Source organism: Anser brachyrhynchus (genome assembly GCF_964034855.1).
Source record: "Anser brachyrhynchus genome assembly, chromosome: 4".
NCBI lineage: Eukaryota > Metazoa > Chordata > Aves > Anseriformes > Anatidae > Anser > Anser brachyrhynchus.
Genome location: NC_137698.1, coordinates 11,842,898 through 11,866,801, shown reverse-complemented (window position 1 = coordinate 11,866,801; position 23,904 = coordinate 11,842,898). Strand labels below are relative to the sequence as shown.

The following is a 23,904-nucleotide window of genomic DNA, read 5'->3' as shown; positions in this document are numbered from 1 at the left end:
GGAGAATGGATTGAGAACAGTCCTGAGGAGAAGAACCTGGGGGTGTAGGTTGATGAGAAGCTCAACATGATCTAGCAGTGAGTGCTTGCAGCCCAGAAAGCCAACTGCATCCTGGGCTGCACCAAAAGCAGCATGGCCAGCAGGGCGAGGGAGGGGACTGTCCCCCTCTGCTCTGCCCTTGTGAGACCCCACCTGGAGTGCTGCGTTCAGCTCTGGGGAGTGTAGTGATAGGACATGGGGGAATGGTTACATATAAGGAAGAAATTCTTCTCTCAGAGAGTGCTGAGGCACCGGCACAGGCTGCCCAGAGAAGCTGTGGATGCCCCATCCCTGGAGGTGCCCAAGGCCAGGCTGGTTGGGGCTTTGGACAACCTATCTAGAGGAAGGTGTCCTTGTCCCCTCGACACCTTTGTGCGGAGCGGCTCACTCGCGAAATACTCGCTCCCCTCAGCTGGGGCCGGGGCCGTACCCACGCTGAGGGAAGGGACCAGGCCCAGCCCCGAGCAGCCCGGCCCCGGCGGCGCCGCCCGCCGCCCCTCCCGCCGCCGCCGTAGCGCTGCCGGCCATTGGCAGGCCCGCGCCGCCCCTCCCGGCGGGGGAAGGGGCCGGACTTCCTCGTCGCCGCGGCGGCAGCGGCGGGGCTGGCGGCAGGTGAGCGGGGGGGGGCCGCGGCGCGGCGCGGGGGGCGCCCCTCGGGGCCCGGCCCTGACGGGGGAGCGGGGCCGCGCGTGGGGCCGCCCAGCCGGGCCCCTCGGGGCTCCCGCAGCCGGCCCGGGCGGAGGGGAGGGCGGCCGGGCAGGGCCGGGGGCTCCTCAGCGCGGCTGCTTCACCGTCGGGGGCGGCTGCCCGGGGGGTGCCGCGCCCGGGGGCGCAGCCGGCCCTGAGGTGGGCACCGGGGGGCGGCCCGGGGGGGGGCCGAGGGCCTGCGGTTTAACTCCTTCGTCGTCGCACCTCGCTGCTTCATGCTCTGGGGCCTGCGCTGGGCTGGGGCAAAAAGGGAGAAGAAAGCGGGCTCGGTGACAGAAGGGAGCGGTACGCCCCTTCGTTGTGGGGCTGCCGGAAAAGGGAGCTGAAATCTCGGAAACGACGGGGAAGGGAAAAGGCTGCTCGTGCCCGCCTTGCCAGCTGGCAGGCCTCTTTGTTTAGGGATCGCTCTGTGCCGAGCGGTGCTTGTTGTGAGCACGGTATTTACCTAACTGGCTCTCCCAGGAAGCGTGCAGTCGCTGTCATGGCTGCAGCTTGTGTGTGTGTTCATGTGAGCACGTGAAGAACCTGCCTATGTCATGACAGCTGTTAGAAAAAAGGACAAAAACCATCTTCTGGTCTCCTGTCACGATCTTACACACACTGTCACGGCTATAGCTTATGCATGTGTTCATATGAGCATGTGAAGAGACTACATGTCATTAAAAAAAGGGCAAAATAAAACATCTCCTGTCATGATCTTACGTGCGCTGTTATTATTTTCCAATAATCCTCTCAGCCACCAGGGTTGGTTCCTCACCAAAGGATGTATGCTTAAGCATGTCAGCTGAGTCTTATTATAGCGAGTCTTATTATAGCGAAGATCTCCCAATCACAGCAGTTCTCCTCAAAAAACTCCCCGCTGTGCCGCGTCTCCTTGGCTCTAGCAGTGCTGTGCACATCCTTCAGTGATTCAGGGGTGAGTTGTTCCTGGAATGAGGATGTTGGGAACGTTCCCTCCCCCCCCTTTTTTTTGGTGTGGTTACATACAGGGAGTCTGCAAATGAGCAGTCCTGCTGCATTGCATCCGTTCTTATCTCTAAAACATGCATACAAAGCTGGCTGTGCCGTGACCAGTGAAGAGCGGGAATAGGTGCAGCGGTTGACTCCTTATCTCTTTACAATCCAATTTTAAAAAGGGTCAGGAATTGTAATGCCCTAACTGATGCATTTTAAAGACCTTTTCCTAAGGGCTTGCCCTATAAAAAGCTGGATTTTTATCTTTAAGATGTATCCAGCTGAGCACTAGGAATAACATTGAAAACTCAGGTAAGCGAATATGAATTTTATCCACTTTTGTGTGTATATGTGCATGTCTACGTTATAGCCTACTTGCCATAAAAGCTTTTTATATACTCATTTTAGTATAAGGAGGATATGTAGAAGGAGTTTGCGGTGTAGGATGGCTATTTTGTTCTTCCGCTGATGTCAGAGGAATAACTGCCTTGACCAGAATGGGAAATGAAGCGTGAATCTTTGTTCAAAGCTCTGTCTTTCTGGACACAGCTCCTGCTCGAACACACGATGTATTAAGGCTTGCAGCAGCTTTGCATGCTGTAGTGGTGGTGGTGGGGTGACAGCACAGGGCACAACAGCACATTAAAACAATTGTGGTTTTAGAGATGTGTTATGTTTTCAAAATAAGTAAGATAAAAACACAGCATACCAGGCCATTGGGAAATAGCCGGCTGTGTCTGTGTGCTCAAATGGAAAGTGGCTATGTTGGTTTTCACTCTTTGAGTGGAAAGTGCTTCCTGGAATAGAGCTGCACACGGATTTATCAGCAAAATGCTCAGAGGGTGGGAGGGTGGGACTCAAAAGGACATGTTTGCAGAACTAATCAAAAATCCATTTAAGGTCAGATTTTCCACAGTTTCTGGCACGCCTCATTGTCTGTTCTAGGGATTGTTAGATTTTAGGTGCTTCAGAAAATCTGACAGCTAGCATGAATGGGTTCTGAGCTTCTTTGAGATGTCACCCTAGTAATTCATATGAATCACTGGGAGTCTGACCTCTTCCTACTTCAAGTTATGTCTTAACAATGGGAAAAAACATCATTTGCTAATTGCACGCACACCCCCTGCCCAGTACTGAAACTGCTTGTGTGGAATATTAACACAAGGAAATTAATTAAAGTATTTTTAGCATTTTAAATGAAATTAGCATCTGGAAAGAAGACTGTGACCCACGGGGAGCAGACTGTTCAGAAACCTTTTTAGAAAGGTATCCTAAATTAATATTTAGCTCATGTTGTACAATGTCACTGTAGTTCAGGTTGTAGAGCGCTGAAGTCTTTTCAGCTCGGAGGCAACGTCCGCTTAGAGCAGCAAGGAGAGCGATCTGTGGATCTTCAGGGTTGCTCTTGTTGTGAAGCTGCTTATACCTTTGCAATAAGGTGGTTCCCCAGGATGAGAGAAATGGTAGCCTCAGATTTTTTTGCTGTTTCAGGTGTCAGGCTTGAAATGCTTCTGTGCCTTTGTGTTGTCACCTGCAGGAAGTTGCTTATGCTGTTTTTTGCGGTGTTTATTTTTTTTTTTAGGCAGAACATGAAGTTCCCTATAAATATAGCAGTTGTGTCATTTGAAGCATAAGCACGTGCATGACTTCAGTGTTGCTGCGTCCCACGGCATTCCTATTCCTGGTGTAGGAAATAGTGTAACTAGCACAGAGGGTGTCTTCCATGAGCCGTCTGAGGGCAATCAAGCGCAGAGTATGTGCAGCAATGGGTTTGCCAGCTGGACAGAGCCTTGTAACCTCCTGCTTTTTAAACTGGGGGTGCCTTGCATCTGGCCTGTGACAATTAATTATATGTGGGGTGTGAGTGAAACGGGTTATGTGAAAAAGGAGCAGAGGCTCTTAGAAATAAATGGGATTCAGTGCGTACTTTAGGGCACCTGATAAGAGATCCTAGCAAACAGTTTGTGGCAGGAAATTGCACCGCTGATGGACTGCAGCCGGGAAATCCTATCCTCTCCCTCTCCCGTCTGGCTCAGCCCTGCCGAGGTGGAGGTGACCGCACCTGACTGCGTGACCGCAACTGGCGGGCGAGGGGAGCCTGGTAGGAGATGAACACGCAATGCTTAGGACTTGGATTATGAAAGGCTTTGCTGCTAATACCTAGAGCTTGAATTAGCACCGAGCTTTGGAAACCAACTGAGTTGCATGTGTTTCCTGTCTACTCTGAGTGGGAAAATAAATCTGATTTTTTTTTGAGGAATTCTCTGGTGCTTTGAGGGTTGTCTCTGGCTTTTAGATCCTGTACCGACATCGTTAGTGTTGCTGCAGCTGTAAATTGCCTTAGTTTAAAACTTGGCATGGTAAATCATAAGACTTGATGTTGAGGATCTTTCATTTTCTTTTCTGCTTTCTTTTTTCTTCTCTTTACAAAGAAAAAAAAAATCAGTTTCTAGTTCAAGCAGGGGAGTTCTCGATGTCTTACTAGTACAGCATGTGTAACAAATGGCCCCAAAACACTGAGATTAGGAGTGACAAGGAAGCGTTAACTAAAATCTGTGAGATGCTTGTTCTGGAACAAGGGCTGATCCCCCCCCAGCTCTTATGCAATAGAAAGCTGTTGCCATACCAAGTTCAGACTGTGCAGTAGCTCGGTCCCTTTACATTGCTTTATTTTTTCCTTCCCGCTGTGCTGCATTATCTGAAATCCCTGACTTTCACTGCGTTCAGCACAAGAGATAACACCTGAGCTCTGGCAGGTTGCAGCGACGTTAGAGTTTTATGTATCTGTTGCTGCCAGGGGCTGAGCTGTCAGCGTGCTGTTCTACTTGAACTGCTTTTTCTTGGAAAATTCTTGCTTCATCCACACTTTCCCCTTGTTTCTTTTCCCAGGAAGAATACATGACTTGCTGAAAAGAGAGAAAATGCTATGCTGGGGTTACTCGTCTTTTGGACAACCTGGGATCGGTAGCAACCTCCAGGTCATCATTCCTGAACCGCAGGTGTACGGATTCATCCATGATAGAAACGTCAAGGAGGTGGCATGCGGAGGAAACCATTCTGTGTTCCTGTTAGAAGATGGGGAAGTGTATACCTGTGGCTTGAACACCAAAGGCCAGCTGGGGCATGAGAGTGAAGGCAGCAAGCCAGGTAAGCCTGCCTCTTATGCAGCTTCAACCTGGCTGAGGCTGGGGGGCTGAGAAGGCTAGGGAAGGTGCTCTGCGTTGATTGCCGTGGAGCTGGGACAGCCGACAGAGCTGAAGATCACGTCGTAACGTAGCGATGCTGAATAGTATTTGCCGGCTCTGGAAAGCTGAAGCTGGGCAGTATGGGTGGGGAGACGTATCTGCTCGCTTTGTACGGGAAATGCATCAAGGAGCAGAGGTGAGTGAAGGTGGTCTCAGGACAGGTGTTTTTATTTGGCTTCATGGTGCCTTGCGATAAAAGGGCCATGAGCCACAAGCGTCTTCTGCTCTGTCTTTCCAATTGTGCTGCATTCTTATGCCTACTCTCATTCAACTATTGCTGGGAATTTTGTCATTTACATCGAAGCGAAATAGATGTGTGTTGGGCATAGTTACGGATAACAAACTTGCTTTTGGCCGAGAGAGTTTATGAATTTTGTTTTTTGCTCTTGCAAATCTCTTGTCAACTTATGCCTTTCACCCTTCATGGTTTCTTAAGCTAGAAGAAGGTTGTCGTAGCTTTGTGCTCCCCAAACTCAAATTGAATAACATCAAGACATGCAGGGGACCAGCACCTTTTGAAGGCTGTAAAAAAAATGCTTGAGGAGTTCAGAAGGGTGGAGCGGTCTCTGTCGTGTTGCCCAGGGCTGTGCTCAAAGAGGAAGCAGCTCCCTTTTATCTCTCATGCTTTGGGGTGGAGGGGGGGAGCGGGAGGGAGGGAGATGGAGACATATGCTGCCATTATGTTAAAAGCTTCAGTTACTGTTTTTAAGAATATGTGATCGTGCTGTTCAGTCAGAGACAGTTACTACCCAAGATGATGTCTGCTTATGAATAAAATTCTAGGAATCTGCAATACAATACACTCAACATTGATCTCACTGTTTTTTCCTTGAAAAGCTTGCAGGTTTTACTAATGACTAAGGGGGAAAAGAGTTGTTCTGTATGCAGCAAGCTTTGTTTTTTTTTTTTGAAGACTCTGGTCCCCGTAACTATGTATTCCAAATAATTAATTTGTTTTTCTTCCACCTTCCATTTACACAGAGGATACTGTTTCAATTTTGCTTCTCATTCGTGCTGCTTGCAAAAACATCAAACAGGAACAGTTGTTTCAGTAATTCCTCTTAGAGGAGTCCTTTAGGGAGCACCTTTTGAAATGAAAGATGCTTTTAAATTTGTTTTGTATTGTGTTTATTATCACATTGGCTGAGCTTGTGGATGTAATGCAGAGATAGGCTGGCAACCAACGAGCTGATTTTTGTGCCTCTCCACTGCAGGGAGCAGAGATTACTGAGGGAATATTTTCCGCTGAATGAGTACGAATTGATGGAGATTTCTTTTCTGGAAGTGTCCTTTCCTGATGTTACTACTTAGGAGAATTAATTCAGAGATCTTCATGGTAAAGAGTTAAGAGTCCACTGTTCTGCAAAATCAGTCTGAGTTTGCTCAATTTCCCGAGCATCATCAAGTGTTACCATGCATTAAGTCTCCAGTGCATAGCGGTAATTTTGAATTGGAGTAGTTTAAGGAAACAAGAAGCTTTTTTCTAACTGTACCTCTAAAATTCCTGTTTAGCCCTGTAATCTCACTTAGATTTGGTTCTCTTCAGGTCTGTCTTGATGTCTTGACTCCCTGTGACAGAAAGCGTGTTTTATCTGAGTGGGCATATGTATGCTGGGCCCAGATACCCGAGGTAAAGGCTGCTGTGGAATTTGGGCTAAATTATAGAGGTGTGTGAGATAGCCAGCTGGTTTTTAGACATTTGTAAAGCTTTAGACACGTGTTAGTCCTTGAGATGTTGAAGGTGTTTTCTGGTATAGGGATTTGTTCTCTGCAGCTCATTCAGACTACTGCTAGTGGGGAATAAAAAAAAAAAGTGTCGGAGGGGGGGACTTTGGTAATTAATGTCCCAAGGGAGTTTCAGAAAAGTTTCTGGCACCAAAGTTGCCTTGAACCTTCCCTCTGGTAGCAAACAGCAGGCAAAACCCTGGTGTTACAGATTTCCTGCTCGGATGCAGAAGTGCAGGGTAGTATTGTCTCAGTTTATGTTGTAGAATCTCAGTGCTCATTGCTGCAGGGGCTGCAAATACCATGTCCAATCTCAAATATCATTATATCCAGTCTCACTACATAATCCGTGTCACTTGAATTTCTCTGAACACAGTGGCCTTGCTTTTCAAACGTAAATTTACTTGCTCTGAACTTCGGTGTGGAGCTGAAGTGGCCAGAAACACTGATGCCCGCTGTGGTGTGCCTGTAAATCATAAACTGTGTAACAGCTGAGAATTCAGATGTGTGACCTGTTTGTAAGGACAGTCTGTGTGGATCTTCCTCTTTTAGCCTCTTCCTTATTGGGGAGAAGCCAGCTGGGAGGCCCTGGTTGCTCAGGAGCAGGAGGAGAAGTGGCAGGGCTTGTGTTTGTTGGAAGCAGCCGTGGAAGTGAGCAAGTCACGGGTGAGGAGGCGTGGCTGCTGCCTTGAATAGGTAAGGTCTAGAAGCACGTACAGCTGGGATGACAGCGGTAGGAGAATGTGATTTTTGGGAAGGGGGAAACTAACCAGAATGGTTGAGGTTGGAAGGGACCTCTGGAGGCAATCTTGGTTGGAAGAGGTGCAACCCCCGTGCTCGAGCAGGACCACCGAGGGTGGGTAGCCCAGGACCACGTCCAGACAGCTTTTGAAGGCCTCCGAGGAGGGAGACTCCACAGCCTCTTAGGGCAAGCTGTGCCGGTGCTCCGTCGCCTGCACAGCACGGAAGTGTTTCGTGATGTCCAGGCAGAACATCTTGAGTTTCAGCTGGTGCCCGTTGCCTTTTGTCCTGGCACTGGGCACCACAGGAAACAGCATGGCTCTGTCCTCTTTGCACCCTCCCTTTGCTGTATTTATACACAGTGATAAGATCACCCCGAGTCTTTTCTTCTGCAGGCTGATCAGTCCCAGCTTTCTCAGCCCGTCCTTGTGAAAGAGGTGCCCCAGTTGCTTCGTTGTTTTCACGGCCCTTTGTTGGACCATCTCCATTAGCTCCATGTCTCCCCAGGACTGGGGAGCCCAGAACTGGAGGCTGTACTGCAGGTGTGGCCTCACCAGTGCTGAGTAGAGGGCAGGGATCCCCTCCCTCGACCTGTTGGCGGTACTTTGCCTAGTGCAGCCACGGGATGCTGTTACATGGCAAGGGCATGGCGCTGACCCGTGTCCAACTTGGTGTTCACAAGGTTCCCCCAGCTCCTCTTCTGAAAAGTTGCTTTCTGGCTGAAAACAGCTGCTCCTGCAGCAGTTCGGTGAAGAAATGCTTACTCTCTTAACACCTGACCTGCCTTTTAAACAGCTGATTGTCTGTGTAAACTCCTGAAAAAGAAATAGAGATATGAGCATCTGTACTTTGCTCAGAATGCTCTTCGAGTCTTACAGCAGAGAAAGTGGAATAATTCTGTGCATTTACACACTTCTGATCTTGCTTCTGCCCTATGAACTAATTCATTCTTTGTGGATTGACTGGCCTGTTACACAGAATAACCTCAGTTAAATGACTGAATTTCATGTCCTTGAACACCTTTACTGCAGAAACACAATAAAATCTTTCAAGTTCCTGAAGGTTTGTGTTAATCTGTGTCCTACTTGAGTGTTCAAATGAATCACTTGTACTTTAACCCCGTGATGGTAGTATGCACTTGACACTTTTTTCCTTTTGACACATTTGTATCCAAAAGACCAGTTTGTGTTCTGAAGGGAAAAAAAAAAAGTAAAGTGCATCCAGGGATGAGAGTCTGCTTTTGTTCTACATCCAGCAGCAAGCTGTGAGACCAGTTTTTCAGCCAACACCTTCCATTTTGCTTCTTAAGTACTGTTGCTAGAGCAAATGTTTTCAGGAAGAGCTTTCTCCAAAAGCTGTCTTATGAGTTGGGGTTGGGCTTGAGTGTGTAAACATTTTTTTACTAACCCAAAAGATGGGGTGTTCAAGTTACATCAAACCTCTGTACTACTGAAAGCTACTGAATCGAAGAATAAATAAAAACTCTTCTGTAAATGTTCAATGGGAGCGTGTTAATCCCTCCCTTTCCCAGTCACCCACCTTCTGTGCAGTGATGTTTTCAAACAGGACTTGTGAAACTGATTGGGATGTCATTGAAAGCAAGGACAAATGTGCAGCAGTGCCTGCACTGTACAGGTGTGACTTTTCAGGAACATGTGGCTTTGTTCTGCTCCTGTGCAAATTGCTGCAGGATTGATTTAAGGAGGAGCCAAGTGAGCAGGCCAAGTGCTTTTGGAAATTCTGGGCTTCTTAATCAAAGCCTTCCTTCTAGAAGAAAATATAAAATGCCTCTGTGAAGGCTAAATGTTTCCTGTTTCTGTGCAAAACTGCTCTGATAACCTGAAAAGATGGCTAAATGGCACCCGTCCAGTTACAAAAAGTGGAGCAAACCCCTTAGGTCTTGCTCGCAGCGCGTGGTATATGAAGTAATGCTCTCTGTGCTGCAAGGACTCGGAGGTGCTTCAGTTAGATCCCTCAGCTCAGACACGGTCACAGGGTGGAAGGACGTGGGTACAGCAGTCATCTGGCTGCAGGACTGACTACAGAACGGCCGAGGTGGGAAGGGACCTCTGGAGATCATCTGCTCCACCCCCCCTGCCAAGCATATCTCCTGCTTGAATATCCCCAGAGAAGTAGACTCCGCAACCTCTGTGGGCAGCCTGTCCCAGTGCTCTGCCACCCTCACAGTAAAGAAGTGCCCCTCACATTCAGCCGGAGCCTCCCGCGCTTCAGTTTGTGCCCGTTGCCTCTCGTCCTGTCACTGGGCACCACTGAAGAGTCCGGCCCCATCCTCTTGACACCCTCCCTTCAGATATTTCTGTATGTCGATCAGTTCCCCTCTCAGTCCTCTTTTCTCCGTGCTAAACAGGCTTGGAGACACAGCAAGCGCGTAACACCATTCTAGAGAAAGGCTCGGCAAGGAGGAGGGAGGTGGTGGCAGCAAAACGGTGGGGCTAGCGTCAGCAGGGTGGTTCCAGCTGCCTACGTGTTGTGCACCTCATCGTGGCACAGACTGTCTGCAGACACCGAGGCGTGTTCCCGAAACTGTCCTCTGGTGTTACTGCTGACAAACCACAGCTCCAGAGGCGGTGTGAATGAAGCCAGGGGAGCTGCCTTGGTTCCCGTGCTTCCTCGCATGCTGGCTGGGTTAGATTATACTTTCAGAAGCACCTGATAGCTTCAGAAAGTCTGTATATTTGCTTAAGTAGTCTATAAAGTCTGATTTCCTCCTCGCCAGTCCCAGACTCCAGATGTTCTTCATGGCAGTTGTGACCGCGAGAGGACTACGTGATGAGAGCTGAGGGTGTGCAGAAGGCAATCAGAGGGTGATGTGTGGGGGCTTTAAAGGAGAGAGGAAGAGGCGAAAAGGCCCCGACAAACAGCACGTTTTTTTTTTCTCCCTCTGCAGTTACCAGTTTCCAAGTGTCAGCACCACGCTTCACAGGGAGTGGTGTTTCCTGGAAAAGGTGCTGAGTGTATCGGTGCTCCTTATGCCGGTAAAAGCGATGAGTAACTAAGGCATCGGTGAGGGAGTGCTGACAAGATAAGGAGCAACCTTCACAAGCGGAGGGAGAAATCTTGGGCGTACTTCTCTCTTTGCATACTTTGGCTCGCAAGCATTTCAGGTGCTGCAGCTTGTTCTTTCTCTTCTCCTCTTTCCACTGAAACCCTCAAACGTGTTATAGTGCTCAGCTGACTTCATTAGGACTGAAATCACGAAGCTCACCACAGCCTCGAAATACAGCTGGGATGTCCATATGCAGAATCACCTCCGGGGTACGCTAGTGGAGACTGAGGAATCAGCAGTGAGCTGAAGGATCCTACTAAATGTAGGAAAATCTTGTCAGAGAGCTTGGGGATCCACTGTTTATGTGTTTTTTGTACCGTGTCTTAACGGGATGCTGGTGACTGATACGTTTGGGCTGTAGTATTTTTCTCACTTTGATGGAGTGCCTGTTGAATTCACTAGCAGGGTTTTCACCGAGTTTTTGGCTGTTGGTTCAGGTGTTCATAAGTGCTAATGGTGTTAGTGTCACCTTGCTAGATGGCTTCACGTGTCATCATCATTTACCTCCCAAAGGAAACAACTCGGCTCCTTTCATGTAAGAATTTAGAAGTCTTGTCAGTACTCAGAAAACAAAGGCAACGAGGGTGAAGGTTAGGTTGCTGTTGGTATCTGATGAAATGTTCAGCTGCCTCGTGCATTAAAATGTTGGATATCACACTTCTTATTTTTAGACTTCGGTCGCGCGGTGCCCAGACATCCTCAGTGTGGCTGTGGACTATGTTAACAACCACGGCAATGTGAAGAAACAGGCCCATCTATCCTCAGGTTTGACAGCTGCTATGTTTTAACTCGGAGGAATTTCAACAGTTGTTTTTCCCTCCCCTGTGTTTCTACTGCCATCTATTATCTGGGCAAGGTAGTAAGATACCTAACGTAGAGACTCAGCCCTTTCCTAGCAGAAAGAAACAATCAAGAGGGACAAATGCTCTGAGCTGCTTATTGTCAAGCTGGGGAGGACACGAGGAGCTTCACTTAGGTGTCCAAGAGGACTGATACCGCTTGAAACTCTTCCAAGCAACAGCTGCTTCTCACTAGGGGAGAAAACCAGGATTTGCCACTGAAGGTGTAGCGTTAGGGCTGATAGTTTCTCTCCACTGATTTCAGACAGAAGAAGCCATCTGGTGCTGTCCATGTACACCACAGGACACTTAGGGCTGAAAGATTTTGCCATGTCCTCTAGCAAAAGCTTGTCTAGCAACTGGAAGCTAGGCATAGAAAAAATATACCCGCTCTCTGGTAAACTTAGGAGGAGTAGAAAATGTGATCAGTAATTCATTGTCTGCACTCCTAATCAGTGTCATATAATTGGGTGCTTTGTGCTTCCAGCAGTCTCAGACGCCGAAGGTCTTGTATTGTAGCTTTTCAACATCACTGGAACTAAGTATAAGCCCTCTTTTATAAATTCAGAAGCTGCAGACTGAAGGTGAGCTTTTCATGATTTTTCACTTTTGGCCAAGCTTTACTGCAGTTTCCAGCACCTTCAAGCTAAATCACCTTGACTGTCAGAGCTGAGTTACGCAAGCATATAGCAGCTGTCCCCGACTTTTGTTGGAGCGTGGCTGCGATGCACAGGACAGGCAAGAAAATGCTAGAGCAGCACTGGGAATCGTGGCTGTCATGATCCAAAAAATTGCTGTCCTGAAAGTGTTTTGCCTGGACCTCGTTCTTTACTCCAATTTATATTTTATGAAAAGACCTGACAAGGTTGAGACCAAAAGAAGTCAAACCTCGGTATGTCTGTTTATGCTGAGGTGAAATGGACAGAAAAGAGAAGTGAAAACGGGAACTCCACTAGGTAGGACTAACTGATAAATGACTTCTGGGCATTGGTGCTGTGTTGAGACAGCTGATGGCTTCCAAAATAAAAGTTTGGGTCTATGTGTACTTCGGTACTTCCTGGAACTAGGTTTTTTTTTTTTTTAAGTTTTATGGCATGTTGTAACTCTGTTGCGTAGCTCCTTCAGCCCTTCCCTGCTTCTTTCAGTTCTGCTCACCTTTGTGTGGAAGATCCAATACCAGGAACAAACTTCACCTGTTGCATCGCTCACCTGCGTGCAGTGATGCATCTTTTCTAAGGAACGAACAGTGGTGCTGTGATGCTCTGAAAATTAACCAAAAATCTATACCAACAGCTAAAACACCTCCTACCCTTTCCTCATTTCAAAATACAAGGATAACAAAGAAGGATTTGCCAGATGTTTTGGTGTACCACCTGTATTAGCAGGGAGATAGCGTATTTTGTGGTTTGGCATGCCTGAGGGTGAACTGGAACCCTTGCTGGACTGCCTGGGCAGTCCCTGTGGCACAGGGGAGGGCTGGCTTTTTTGCATCTCTCCAAGTAGGTACGTGTGTGCCTGTACAACTTAAACTGTTGAGAGTTTACATTTCTCTGTAACTTCGCAGGCAAGCTGCAGTACGCAGTGTTTTAGGAATGTGCTGTGGTGAGATAGGCCAAAATTTTGGTGAGATAGGTGAGATAGGCTAAAATTTTTAAGAGCAAAGGTCTTAAACTCCAAGACAGGCATATTTTTTATTCTGTCCGTGGTTATTCAGCAAGCCCAGATATGGCTACACCCTGCTTCTTGGGTGAGCAACGCAGTCCTTGAAGGCTATCAGTGACATAGGGCAGCCCTTCGAAACGAGTCAGTATTTGTTAGTCCCAGGAATGGCACGTGAAGCAAGGCCCGGTTTGTGCTGCCAAATCAAGCTGTGGGGACTGAAATACCCACTCTGGATTTCTAAACGTTCTGGATGGCCTCACCTCCCACGGTTGTCTCTTTCAGGTTTGTGCTGTCCCCCAGAGTGCTGGCGGGTTGCAGAGACCAGCGGTGGAACCAGTGTAAGGGCTCAGGTGCTCTGAATGAGGGACAGACAGGCTCAGCGCGCCCTAGCAAGCAAGCTTACAGTGAAGTGGCATGTTCGTGGAATGTGATGGGGAGATGAGAATGGCTTCATTCTGCCTTTTTTTTTTTTTTTTTCCAACTGTGGGATCACCTCCAGTGGGAGGTTTTGGACCTGCAGGTTCCCATACAGAAATGTTTTTGACTGAACCTAAGTGGTGTGTCGGGTTCATTGCAGTGGATATGATGTTTATGTCTTCTTATTTTCTGACTTCCAGACTTAGAAAGCAAGCCTTCTTAGGGGTGCCTTCCCTTTAAATTCGTGTAAGGCATTTAGATTGATTGGTATGCAGGTTTTGGTGCTAAATATGTTAATATTATCTGGGTTCCCTCGATGTGGGATATCGATTTTACAGAATGACAAGTGGACGTGAGAGGGGGACTTAGTAAAACTAATCACCACCTTGCAGCTTATGGAGTGAATCTTTCTTCATCCACTCTGAAACATTTCTTCAGGGAAGAAGGAAGAAAATCAACTTTGCTTCTGTCTGGCTTGTGGGGAGTTTTTCCATTCAGCTGTCTGTCAGTTCCAACGCTTTGTTGCAAGACAAGACCTTTTCATGTCTGTTTGTAAAAAGCTCCGCGTAATGAATAAGACTTGGTTGCTGATGTTCTAAAAATACTTGTCAAACCTATTTCAGTTGCATAACATGACATGACAATGAAAAGTAAATTGTGGGTAATCTTCCAGAGGAATGAGTTGTTTTTTTTCTTCTCTTCTATTTTTCCGTAAGGCCCTCTTGCTCTTTATACGATTTTTTTTATGAGCATCTGAAGCACTTCTAGTAACAGGTTGATAGGTTCAAACCTGTTCCAGGCTTAGCACTGGGAGTGTTGTGACATATATGCCTCATGCATCAAGTAGTAAAGCAAGAGACTACTGGATTGGTGAGTTTTTTGGATGACCTCTCGTTGGACATGAGAGGTGTGGAAGGTGAAATGTATTTTACAGGGTTTGCCAGCTTCTGAGTCCTTGCTGATCCCCACATCAAGGCTAAGTTAGAAAACATCAAATCCGAGAAGTCTGGTTGTTCCTAAATAACCTGTTTGCCTGTATCTGAGAGGCTGTCTGTGTGTGGACTATCTTTGTGCTTTGGGGTGTGTACCTGCCCTTATCCTATGACTCACAAGCCAGACTTTCAGAAGAGCTCAGCAGTTTCAGTAAAGTTTGGTGCTTTCCTCTTGTAGGAAATGTTTTAAAACTAAATTGAGCATCAACACACCTTCTGAATGGCTTTGCCTACAGGTTTATCCAGACCTGATGTCTGCATGTAGCTATGAGACCAGTCCTGTGACCAGAGGTTTTATTTTTTCCTCAGAACAAATTGGAGCCCTGGCAGGGCAGCATATAGTCCACGTGGCCTGCGGAGAGTCTCACAGCGTGGCACTCAGCGACCAGGGGCAGCTCTTCTCCTGGGGTGCCGGCAGCGATGGACAGTTGGGCCTCACCACTATAGAAGAAGCAGTGACAGTGCCAAGGTAAATTTTTTAAGAGGTTCAAGTTTCCTTAAGGCACCTACTTGGAGGTGTTGTGTCAGGGGTTTTTCACCTTCCAGCCTGGAGCATTGCTCTCGCTCAAAGGGCTGGTAATTGGGCACTTCTCATGTACTGATATTAACATGATGCCTCCTCCTTTCCCTCTCAGCATTCTTTAAGTTCCATTGGCATTCAGGAAGTTTGGGCAGGACAGGACTTCTGTTTCTGGACTTCGGTGCTGGGGGCACAAGGAAGAAAGAGCATGCTCAGCTTCCTCAAAGAAAAGTCTGTCAGTGTTTTCTACAGAGCAAGGAGATATATGAGGGAGGACTCCAAAACAGGAATGTTGTGTGGCGTCTGTTTATTCCACTCCCTAGAAATCCTTTGAGATAGAGCCATATTTCAAGAATGGGGAAAAAATACGGCCTTGTGAACTGGCACCTCAATTTTGAAACTCTTGCACTGTTGCCCGTTGGCACCTTCTGTTTGTCAGCAAAGCTACTTACCCAGCCCATTGCAATTCTGAATAGTCAGTGTTGCTCAGAAATTTCAGGGAATTGCTCTCTCTTTTTTTTTTTTTTTTATTCACTTGCTTAATGTATATTACCTGTCTCAGAGTAGTAAGAGTATTAAGTGCAAGGACATGTGGATGGAGCAGGGGCCAGTGGCTGACATCCAAAGCAGTTCACAGATGACATGTCACAGCTTACCACCGCAATGAAGATAGCTGATCTCTTTGTACCTAATGGTGTTGTATCACGCTACATTAATAACAGATCTGTTCTGTCTGTTATTCTGGTTATCACTGCATATCCAACGCAGAGCAGGAAGAGGAGGTTTGGGGCACCTGTCTAGGGTGTCTGTTATTATTGGAACAGTATTTAAAGAAAAAGAGTTCTAGTTGCAAAACCACATGTTTCAGATGAAGGGCTCTGTGGGAAGAAAGCCCTTAACTTGCAGGTGGATCTGATACAACAAAGAGAGACATGCTCACTTGCCAATGTAATAGTGCCATTTTAAAAATAACATTTTTTTGAAGCAACTTGAACCTTTGACATGCTATTCTTTGTGCAAAACACTTGAAGAGGTTTTGGTTCTATAACTCATAGGAACTACTATGCCCTGATGGGATGAAGAACGTCAATGCCTGAAAAAGAATAGTAAGAGAGACACCAAAAAATGTTTTTTTCCCCACTATTTTCAGGTATCTGGAAATGTAGCAGTAAAGATAGTTGGAGTTGGTAGTCAAGTATCTAAATCTCCTCACAGATTTGCATCTATTATGCATAGATCTGTATAACCTCCAAGATTCAATTCCTCTTCTCAAAATCACAGGTTATATGTGTGTCTAGAATACCTGAATGGAAATGATAAATTCATCTATGGTGGTACTATATTTGTGGATGATTATTCTAAAATAATGTCGTCTTCTTTAGGTTGATAAAGAAACTGAACCAACAGACGATACTGCAGGTTTCCTGTGGAAACTGGCATTGCCTGGCTTTGGCAGCAGGTACTGTAACATTCATTATTTACTACCAAGATTTCTGCTGTTGTTTTGCACAGTGTCCAAGATTGCTTATTTCTGCACAATGAACCAAGGACATCCCTGTCTCAATTGTTTTCGGAACAAATGGGAGACAATACAGTGGATCAGATACCATGAATATTGAAGAACTTTGCCAATACTGTCAAGAAAGGAAACATCACACATTATGCACTGCCTCACTACTGAATAATGGCAGGAACGCTTAAAAGCTTTCCATCTTGATGTAGAAAAATGTGTAGAGTTAATTCCTTTGTGTCAAAATTATCCTTGGCTCTTCTGTATGCAACATGTGGACCATTCTTCGTTGTGTTGCTTAAGTTAGAGCAGTCTATATTGTATTTTGCAGTTAGTTACACATCTCGTTATTTACCCAGTGTCTTTGGACAGGGCTTTTATTTTAGGAAGTATCGTCTTGCTTGATTTTTCCATCATGAGGTTTGGGTGGGAGAGAAGCCCCCAGCACTGGTGTTCATTTTGACAAACTTGCTCTTCTGTTGACCAGCTCTTATTCACTGTTCTCTTTCTTTTTTTGTTTCAGATGGTCAGTTCTTCACATGGGGCCAGAACAGCTATGGTCAGCTGGGCTTGGGTAAAGAATGTCCCTCCCAGGCCAGTCCACAACGTGTCAAATCTCTTGATGGTATCCCTTTGGCTCAGGTTGCTGCAGGTGGAGCACACAGTTTTGCCCTCTCTCTCTCAGGAGCTGTGTTTGGCTGGGGGAAGAACAGCTCAGGACAACTGGGACTAAGTGATGAAAGAGGTATTAAAGTTACGCTCTTTGGTGAAAGAAGGATGGACTTTTTTTTGGCTGAGTGACAGTCTATTTTCTTTTGACAGTCTGTTTTTACTGAGCCGATGTATAAACCTCAGCAGCTTCTTAGGTTTTGTGCCTTAGAGGATAGAAAAACAGTCTTTGGCTCTACAGGCTTTTCATGATTAGTAGTAATAGAAACACCTTTTTTTCCCTTGTAGATGTTAGTGGGAGTGAAGGTCAAAAAAAAAGAGTGTCAAAATGCAGGGACCCAAGGAAGTGCTTATGTTATTCTTCCCCTCAAAAGCACTCAGTTTATATTTTATTTGAAGTTGATGTAGAGCAAAGGCTCTCCATGTGGAACAATGAACTGAACCCATCCCCTAGTTGGTCAATGTGATTTTGACTGGTGAGCATCTGTATGCTCCAAGTTGATGGCAACACAAAATATCTCAATATTGTAAAATGTTGTCCAGTTTATTGGTTGCACAGTTTTTCAGGCATGTTGGGCCAGTGGTATGTTTTATTTCAGGTGATCATGTTCAGTGAAGCCTAGCCATCAACAGACTTGAAGATTGATTTATAAATTAGGCTTCAAGATTGGATATGATGTTACCACTAGTCTGAAAAGCCCAGATTCCTCCAGCTTGTTAATGTACTCTTAAACTATTTTGCAAAAGCAAAAGAATGAAAGATTTTCTTTGGAGTTTCAGATCAACCTCTTCATCTTTATCTGCATAGTTTCTGAGTAGCTTTAAGTATCTAGGCAAGTTACTGAGCGTGGATGTGAAACGCAACATGTGTGGGTAATTTGGTTTGCATGGGTGAATACATGAGGTGTGTATATATTTAAAAATGTTAGGTTGTGTATATAGTAGCTTATAAACACCATATGTTGCAAGAGAAAAGCATTGCCTCACGTTTTGTCTACCTATAAGGGAACGATGCAGTTTGACAACCCACCCTACCAACTGAAACGTGTATTTAACGCAATTACTCAAAACCAGCCTGTAGTTTAGCACAGGAGGTTTGAATGTTGTATGCTTAATTTCATCTTGCTTTGCACTTTTAGGAATATGAAACGCAATTGTAAGACTTGTAACATATTTTGTGCTTTCTCAAAAATGCTCCAGGTTTATTCTTTTGTATAGTTTGTAAGAGAGCACTGGCCTTGTATAAGAGCAGCTATGTTCTTTGCATGGAGTTTGACAGAGAAATGCTTCTGATTTCAACACAGCACTATTAGAAATGCTGCAGCTTGTGTATTAGAAGTTTACTTTGTGCTAAACTACAGAACAAAGTAAATGAAAAAAGCCTGCCCTTATTTTTAAATGCATGAAAATGTGACCATTTTCCTTTCACTATACAGAAAAAAAAGCACCTGTCAAATCCTTGGGTGAGAGTCTTAAAAAATGAACCACTTCTATAGGTAGGAACTGGGTTTTTTGTTGGTACAAAGTAAGCGGCTGTTCCCCTTGCTGTCTGAAGCTGGTTTGGGGTACCTACTGCTTCTTTAAGTGTTTTTTTAATAATAAAAAAAAAATATATATTCTTTTAAATCAGTGAAACATATAACCTTGCTTAGTGTATTTATACTCGAGATGCCTACTTTTAATGATTAGAATGTCATAGTGAAGGAGAAAAGCACCATTTAACTGTTGGCAGAGATTAGCCTTTGCAAGTAGGAGGATCTTAAAGCATGACAACAGAAGGAAGACTAGGTATTTAAATGCACTTGCTGCTTGCCATGTGCGTTGGACACATAAGGATTGTTCTGTATGAAGAAGTCATAGCAAGCTTTTGGAAACAAAAGTGAGGAGTTTGGAATGGAGCACGAGGCTGAAGGTTGGTGTAGCTTACCTGCATTAGTCATGTGCCAAGCTGCAAGCACACATTGAATTTATGCAAAATACACTATATTTGTGTTCTTGCAATAACCAACTGTTTTTGAACCAGGGCAAATATTTTAAGAACGGAGGGAGAAAGCAACAGTAAAGTAATAAAAGATCTGTTGTTTTTTCCATGTTTGTTAAAGCTGTGTTCCATCTGTGTAGAACAAGTCTGAAAATCAGACTGCTGCCAGTGGTTTTCTCAGGCATTTAGGATCGTGTTTATGAAACAATTCCTTTATTTCATTTGTCTTACACAGACCGAGAATCGCCTTGCCATGTGAAGCTGTTGCGGTCTCAGAAGGTTGTTTACATCAGCTGTGGAGAGGAACACACGGCAGTTCTAACAAAGGTAGAGAAGCTAATCTGGAAGCCCTGGCCGCTGTCTTGCCTGCCTGATGGTTTCACTTTAGTTTCCTAGGAAATGATAGAAAAGAACAGACTGACGTACCTTAATTCATCTAACACCAGTAAGAGAAACTAAATGGAAAGTAAAGTCTTGTGATAATTTATTCTGAGATTCTTTGCCCACGTGACCCATTGCCATTTTTAAGGTGAAGATGTTAGTAATCCATGAGAATAAATAGTAAAACTCAGATGAATCACTCAAAGAAATGAGCTTTGAGGAATAAAAAGAACAAACATATATCTTAAGAGGTTAAAAATAACATTTTATTGGAAGATGGAGAGTTATTGTGCCTCAGAATAAAAGGCAAGTCAGAAATAATGGGCTGTCACATGAAAAGTTACCCGTCAGTCACAGCATTTACAAGAGGTTTGCAGTTCCAAACCTACTGCTGTTCCCAAGTAGCGTGTAGTTTAATAGAGGATAGGGATAGCATTTGGAAGATCACTGTTCGGTTCTTGCCTTGCCCCTGCCACTTCCTAGGTTGTTGCCTTCCTTGGTTGGTGCCTAAGTGTTCTTGATCAAAAAATGAATCAAAATAGCTCGCCATGAGATTCCAGTGGGAGAACCACTGTGAAGACCAGAGAGTGTGGGTCTTTTTCCAGGAAAATGGTCATCATCCTTTTGATCAGCAGCCACCAGAGATCAGTGTAAAGTACTGTGGAAATGGGTGCTATTGAACCATGTTTAAACCTGCTGAGATTTCTGACTCATTAGGTAATGGTGGGGGGAAGGTTGTCTACTGCAGGCGTACTTAGAGATAAGTCTGACATTCTCTGATGGGTGGCAAGGTAGCTATTTGGAAGCTTCATTAGCAGAGCTCAAGCTTATTTTCTGAATCCTTTGGAAATCCCCAGCAATCTCTGCTTAAGCTTGGGCTCGTAGCGAAACTGGAGTCAGAGAGATGCTGCTGGGATATGGGTCCTAAATGGAGAATATGCTGTTTGGTTTGCTAACAGAGTGGAGGGGTGTTCACGTTCGGTGCAGGTTCCTGTGGGCAACTGGGACATGACTCCATGAATGACGAAGTGAACCCCCGAAGAGTTCTTGAGCTAATGGGCAGTGAAGTATCCCAGATTGCCTGTGGCAGGTGAGTCCTGTCCTTCAGTGGAGGTTAACGCTGACACTGGCTCTTGTAAAATGGAAGGAATAGCCTTGCTTCTGCATCGTACATGTCAAAATTAAGTTAATACACGTGGCACTAATTTGTTCCCGTCTCTGTTACAGACACCATACTTTAGCCTTTGTGCCTTCTTCAGGAATGATCTATGCATTTGGCTGTGGAACAAGAGGCCAGCTGGGAACTGGGCACACTTGCAATGTTAAGTGTCCCTCTCCTGTGAAGGGTCACTGGGCAGCTCACAATGGGCAACTCTCAGGGAAGCCTGGTATGTACTGTGCGTGATTTAGAGTGGCAAATGGACATGAATCGCTTCCTTTCATCCATGGTGGTCTAAAGACACCTTGACATTGCTCTGTGAAAGTGCTTGAAACAGCAAAAGAAACCCATTCCCCTGGCCTGAATGCACTGTGGAATTACTGTGTGACCTCTTGCTCTCTGTTACTCTGTGTGCCCTCTCCCTTTCTCTTATCATGGCAGAGCTCAGCATTCAGCAATCTTGAGCCGTCATGAAATTGTCCTAATACTGATTTCTGAGGGCTCTGGTTTCTCATTAAAAACCCCATTGTAGTTTAAAAATTACAGCTTTCCCCTCCTGTCAGGCAGTATGTCTCAAAAAAAATAATAAAGAAAAAAGCAAAATAAAGTGCTAAAGTGCTTGAGATCCTACTGATTTCAGCCTTGCCTTCAAGGAATCCGGGTGTTCCCCGTAGTGTAAAGCGTTAGACACTGTCAGTGCAAATGTGGAGGGAAGGCAAAGCAGAAACTTGCGTTCATCAGCCTCTAACACAACTGTGTCGCTTTCCCCAACAGATGCCTGTAAATATCACATTGTTAAACATATCTTTTCTGGAGGAGACCAAACATTTGTGCTTTGCTCCAAATATGAGGTAAAACAAATGAAGTACTTTCTCAAGTCTGTTCACCTGTCCCAGCCCTCACTATGCATCTTTTTTTGGTGGTAATCTCCTGAAAGTGAGGTGATGTTTTGGGGTCCATTCTGCCTTATAAACCTTAAAAAGGACAGCACTTATTACAGGGGTTTACAATGTTTTAGGAGTGGCTGAAAGGTGCCTTCTTTTGGAGTCATGTCAAAGAGCAATTGACACCGATACCACTTTGATCATCAGGGAAGGGAGTTACTTCCTTGGCAGATTGGAAGAAAGGGACTGCCGTCCTCCTGAGGCAGTGGGGTCCAGGTGATCAGTGTAAGGCAGTGGAACACACAGTGGGGTTCTGACAGATCAGCTGGATTGTGGGCTGAATGATGTTTTTTCTCCTTCTATCTTATTTATTCCAGTAAGTGTTTAACATACACTTTTGAGGCATGGAAATAACTCTAGAAGAAATGTACTAAGCCTGTAACTATATACAGCATTATTTAAAAGGGCTTTGGTACATTTAAGGAAATGATATTTTGTTTTTCTTTTTTCTTTTCCTCTTTGTAAAAATGTGGTTTTTTTTTTCCATGCCTTTCCTTTTGGGCTCATTAGTAATGTTGCAGCTTCCTAATCAAACCTTTTCAGAGATCACACCCAGAGACCTATGAATTATATATAGAAAACTGAGAATTTTAATAAGAAGGAATTGTTTTTACAAGCTTTGTATTTGCTGAAATCTGTATCTTCTCACAGAATTCCTTGCCTGCTGATGATTTCCGGACCATAAATGAAACACGTTATACCTGTTTAATAAATGATGAAACTATAGATGTCTGGAGGCAAAAGCTTTTAGAAAAGAACAGTTCTAATTCTGTCAAGTAGGTATTGTGGCACTGGACAAGCCTATTATTGGAAGTTTTATTTAAATAATTTTGTTGGCTTCCATGCCCTGTTTTCACTTGTAGTTTAGCAGCCTTTTCAAGTGTGGTTCTTGGTTATATCCGAGGGGAGTACAGGTGCCAGTCACAAGGATGCTAGGTTAGAGCTTCCCAGCAAAACCCGAGGAATTTAAGGCTGCTTCAGAATATTGCAAATAGTGGGTGGGAGATGGATTTAAAAGTTGTTCTTATTATGCACTTAGAGTTCATGTAAAGCATGTCAAGAAGCAGTGAACACACTGATTAAATTTTTTCCTGTTTGCCTGCTACGAGAAGGGCAGAATCGGTGGAAAGGAGGCACTGCTAACCTCCCTCCTTTGAAAGAGGAGTGTTGTATGATCCTGAGTAAGCCACTTAGCCTTTGAATGATGAGATGATCTTGACGTTGTTTCCCATAGAAGGAAGGGAAGATAGCTGAAGAGATTTACTGGGACATCTGTTTATACCCTCTCTCTCTGTTTTCTTTTGTCTTCCTGCTGCAAACAGTAATGTTGTTCAGATACTGTCCTCAGCTGCCTGCTGGAATGGAAGCTTCTTGGAGAAGAAGTAAGTATCAAGGAGAGTCAAGTAGCGTAGCTTTCCCTTGAGGCAGACTGGAATCTCTTTTTTTCTTCACTCAGTTTTGCACTGGGCTTTGATTTTCCTGGTCAGGAGACTGGGGAAGAAGAGTGTTCACTGAAGGGGTGGGTGGTCAGAGCTGGGTAAGGAAGGCAAATAGTCTAGGAAAGTGCATGGTGAGTGCACTGTACAGATTCCTTGGAGTTGTCATGCTTATTATTTTTCCATACGAAATGAATATAAAAATCTTTGAAAGAGAGGATTGGGAATTTGACAGTAAGGGAAATGAGTGATGCCACATACCTGAATAGTTTCTCACCCAGCTGAGCTAGCTGATGAGGGCTAGTGCTTGTGGAGGGAGGTATACCTCAGCACACGCTGCTCATGAAAAATACGCCCAGGCCAGCATGGAAGCGCTTTTCTTTTAGGTGACATAGTTGTGAAAAGTTTTGTGCTTTTGCTTATGAAAGCGAGTTTCAAATCGATGTAACTAACAATAGGTGGTGACAAGGATGTAATAGGCACAGCTGAGTCAAAAGCTGTGGGTTGAGAAGGATTATGTTGCCTGCGTTTGTGAAGGTTGGGGAGGTAACAGCATAAGTTGAGGTGGGGGAGGAATTTTTTATGGTGACGTAATGAATAAATGACCTGTAAGTAGGTGAAGATGAGCCTAGTTACTCTGAATAATCTTTGAGTAATCTTTTCCAAGAGCAGCTTGAAAAAGAAAACAAGTTACTCATTATACTTGCATTTTTCAGCTGGTACAATGGATATTTCTTCTCTAGCCTTGGGAAAAGGCAGCATTGTTACTGCATATGGAGAGTTGTGTCATGTTGGTTTAAAAGACTCAGTGAGTTTTCTAAGTTGTTGAGTCACTGCAAATAGTCCCATGCCTTCTTTGAATGTGGAAATGAATGGAGTGTATGACTTGATCACCTCTGTGCAGTCTCTTTCCAC

At 45.1% G+C, this 23,904-nt stretch overlaps 1 protein-coding gene across 4 annotated transcripts in view; it reads left to right on the top strand.

Annotated features, from left to right (window-relative positions):
- Nucleotides 1-202: 202 nt before the first annotated feature.
- Nucleotides 203-23,904, top strand: part of HERC3 (HECT and RLD domain containing E3 ubiquitin protein ligase 3) — a 47,954-nt gene continuing 24,252 nt past the window's right edge. For 2 of the 4 annotated variants that reach the window (XR_013951185.1, XM_080591842.1), the window contains exons 1-11: nt 501-651; nt 4,591-4,848; nt 14,699-14,858; nt 16,292-16,368; nt 16,943-17,164; nt 19,305-19,396; nt 20,410-20,540; nt 20,678-20,838; nt 21,384-21,460; nt 22,205-22,329; nt 22,876-22,935. Coding sequence is in view for 2 of the 4 variants with exons in the window: in XM_080591842.1 (XP_080447968.1) it covers nt 4,623-4,848; nt 14,699-14,858; nt 16,292-16,368; nt 16,943-17,164; nt 19,305-19,396; nt 20,410-20,540; nt 20,678-20,838; nt 21,384-21,460; nt 22,205-22,329; nt 22,876-22,935 (1,331 nt within the window). In the remaining 2 variants the exon portion in view is untranslated. Of the gene's footprint in view, nt 652-4,590; nt 4,849-14,698; nt 14,859-16,291; nt 16,369-16,942; nt 17,165-19,304; nt 19,397-20,409; nt 20,541-20,677; nt 20,839-21,383; nt 21,461-22,204; nt 22,330-22,875; nt 22,936-23,904 lie in introns of all 4 variants that reach the window. The other 2 variants (XR_013951186.1, XM_080591843.1) reach the window with 2 other exon arrangements.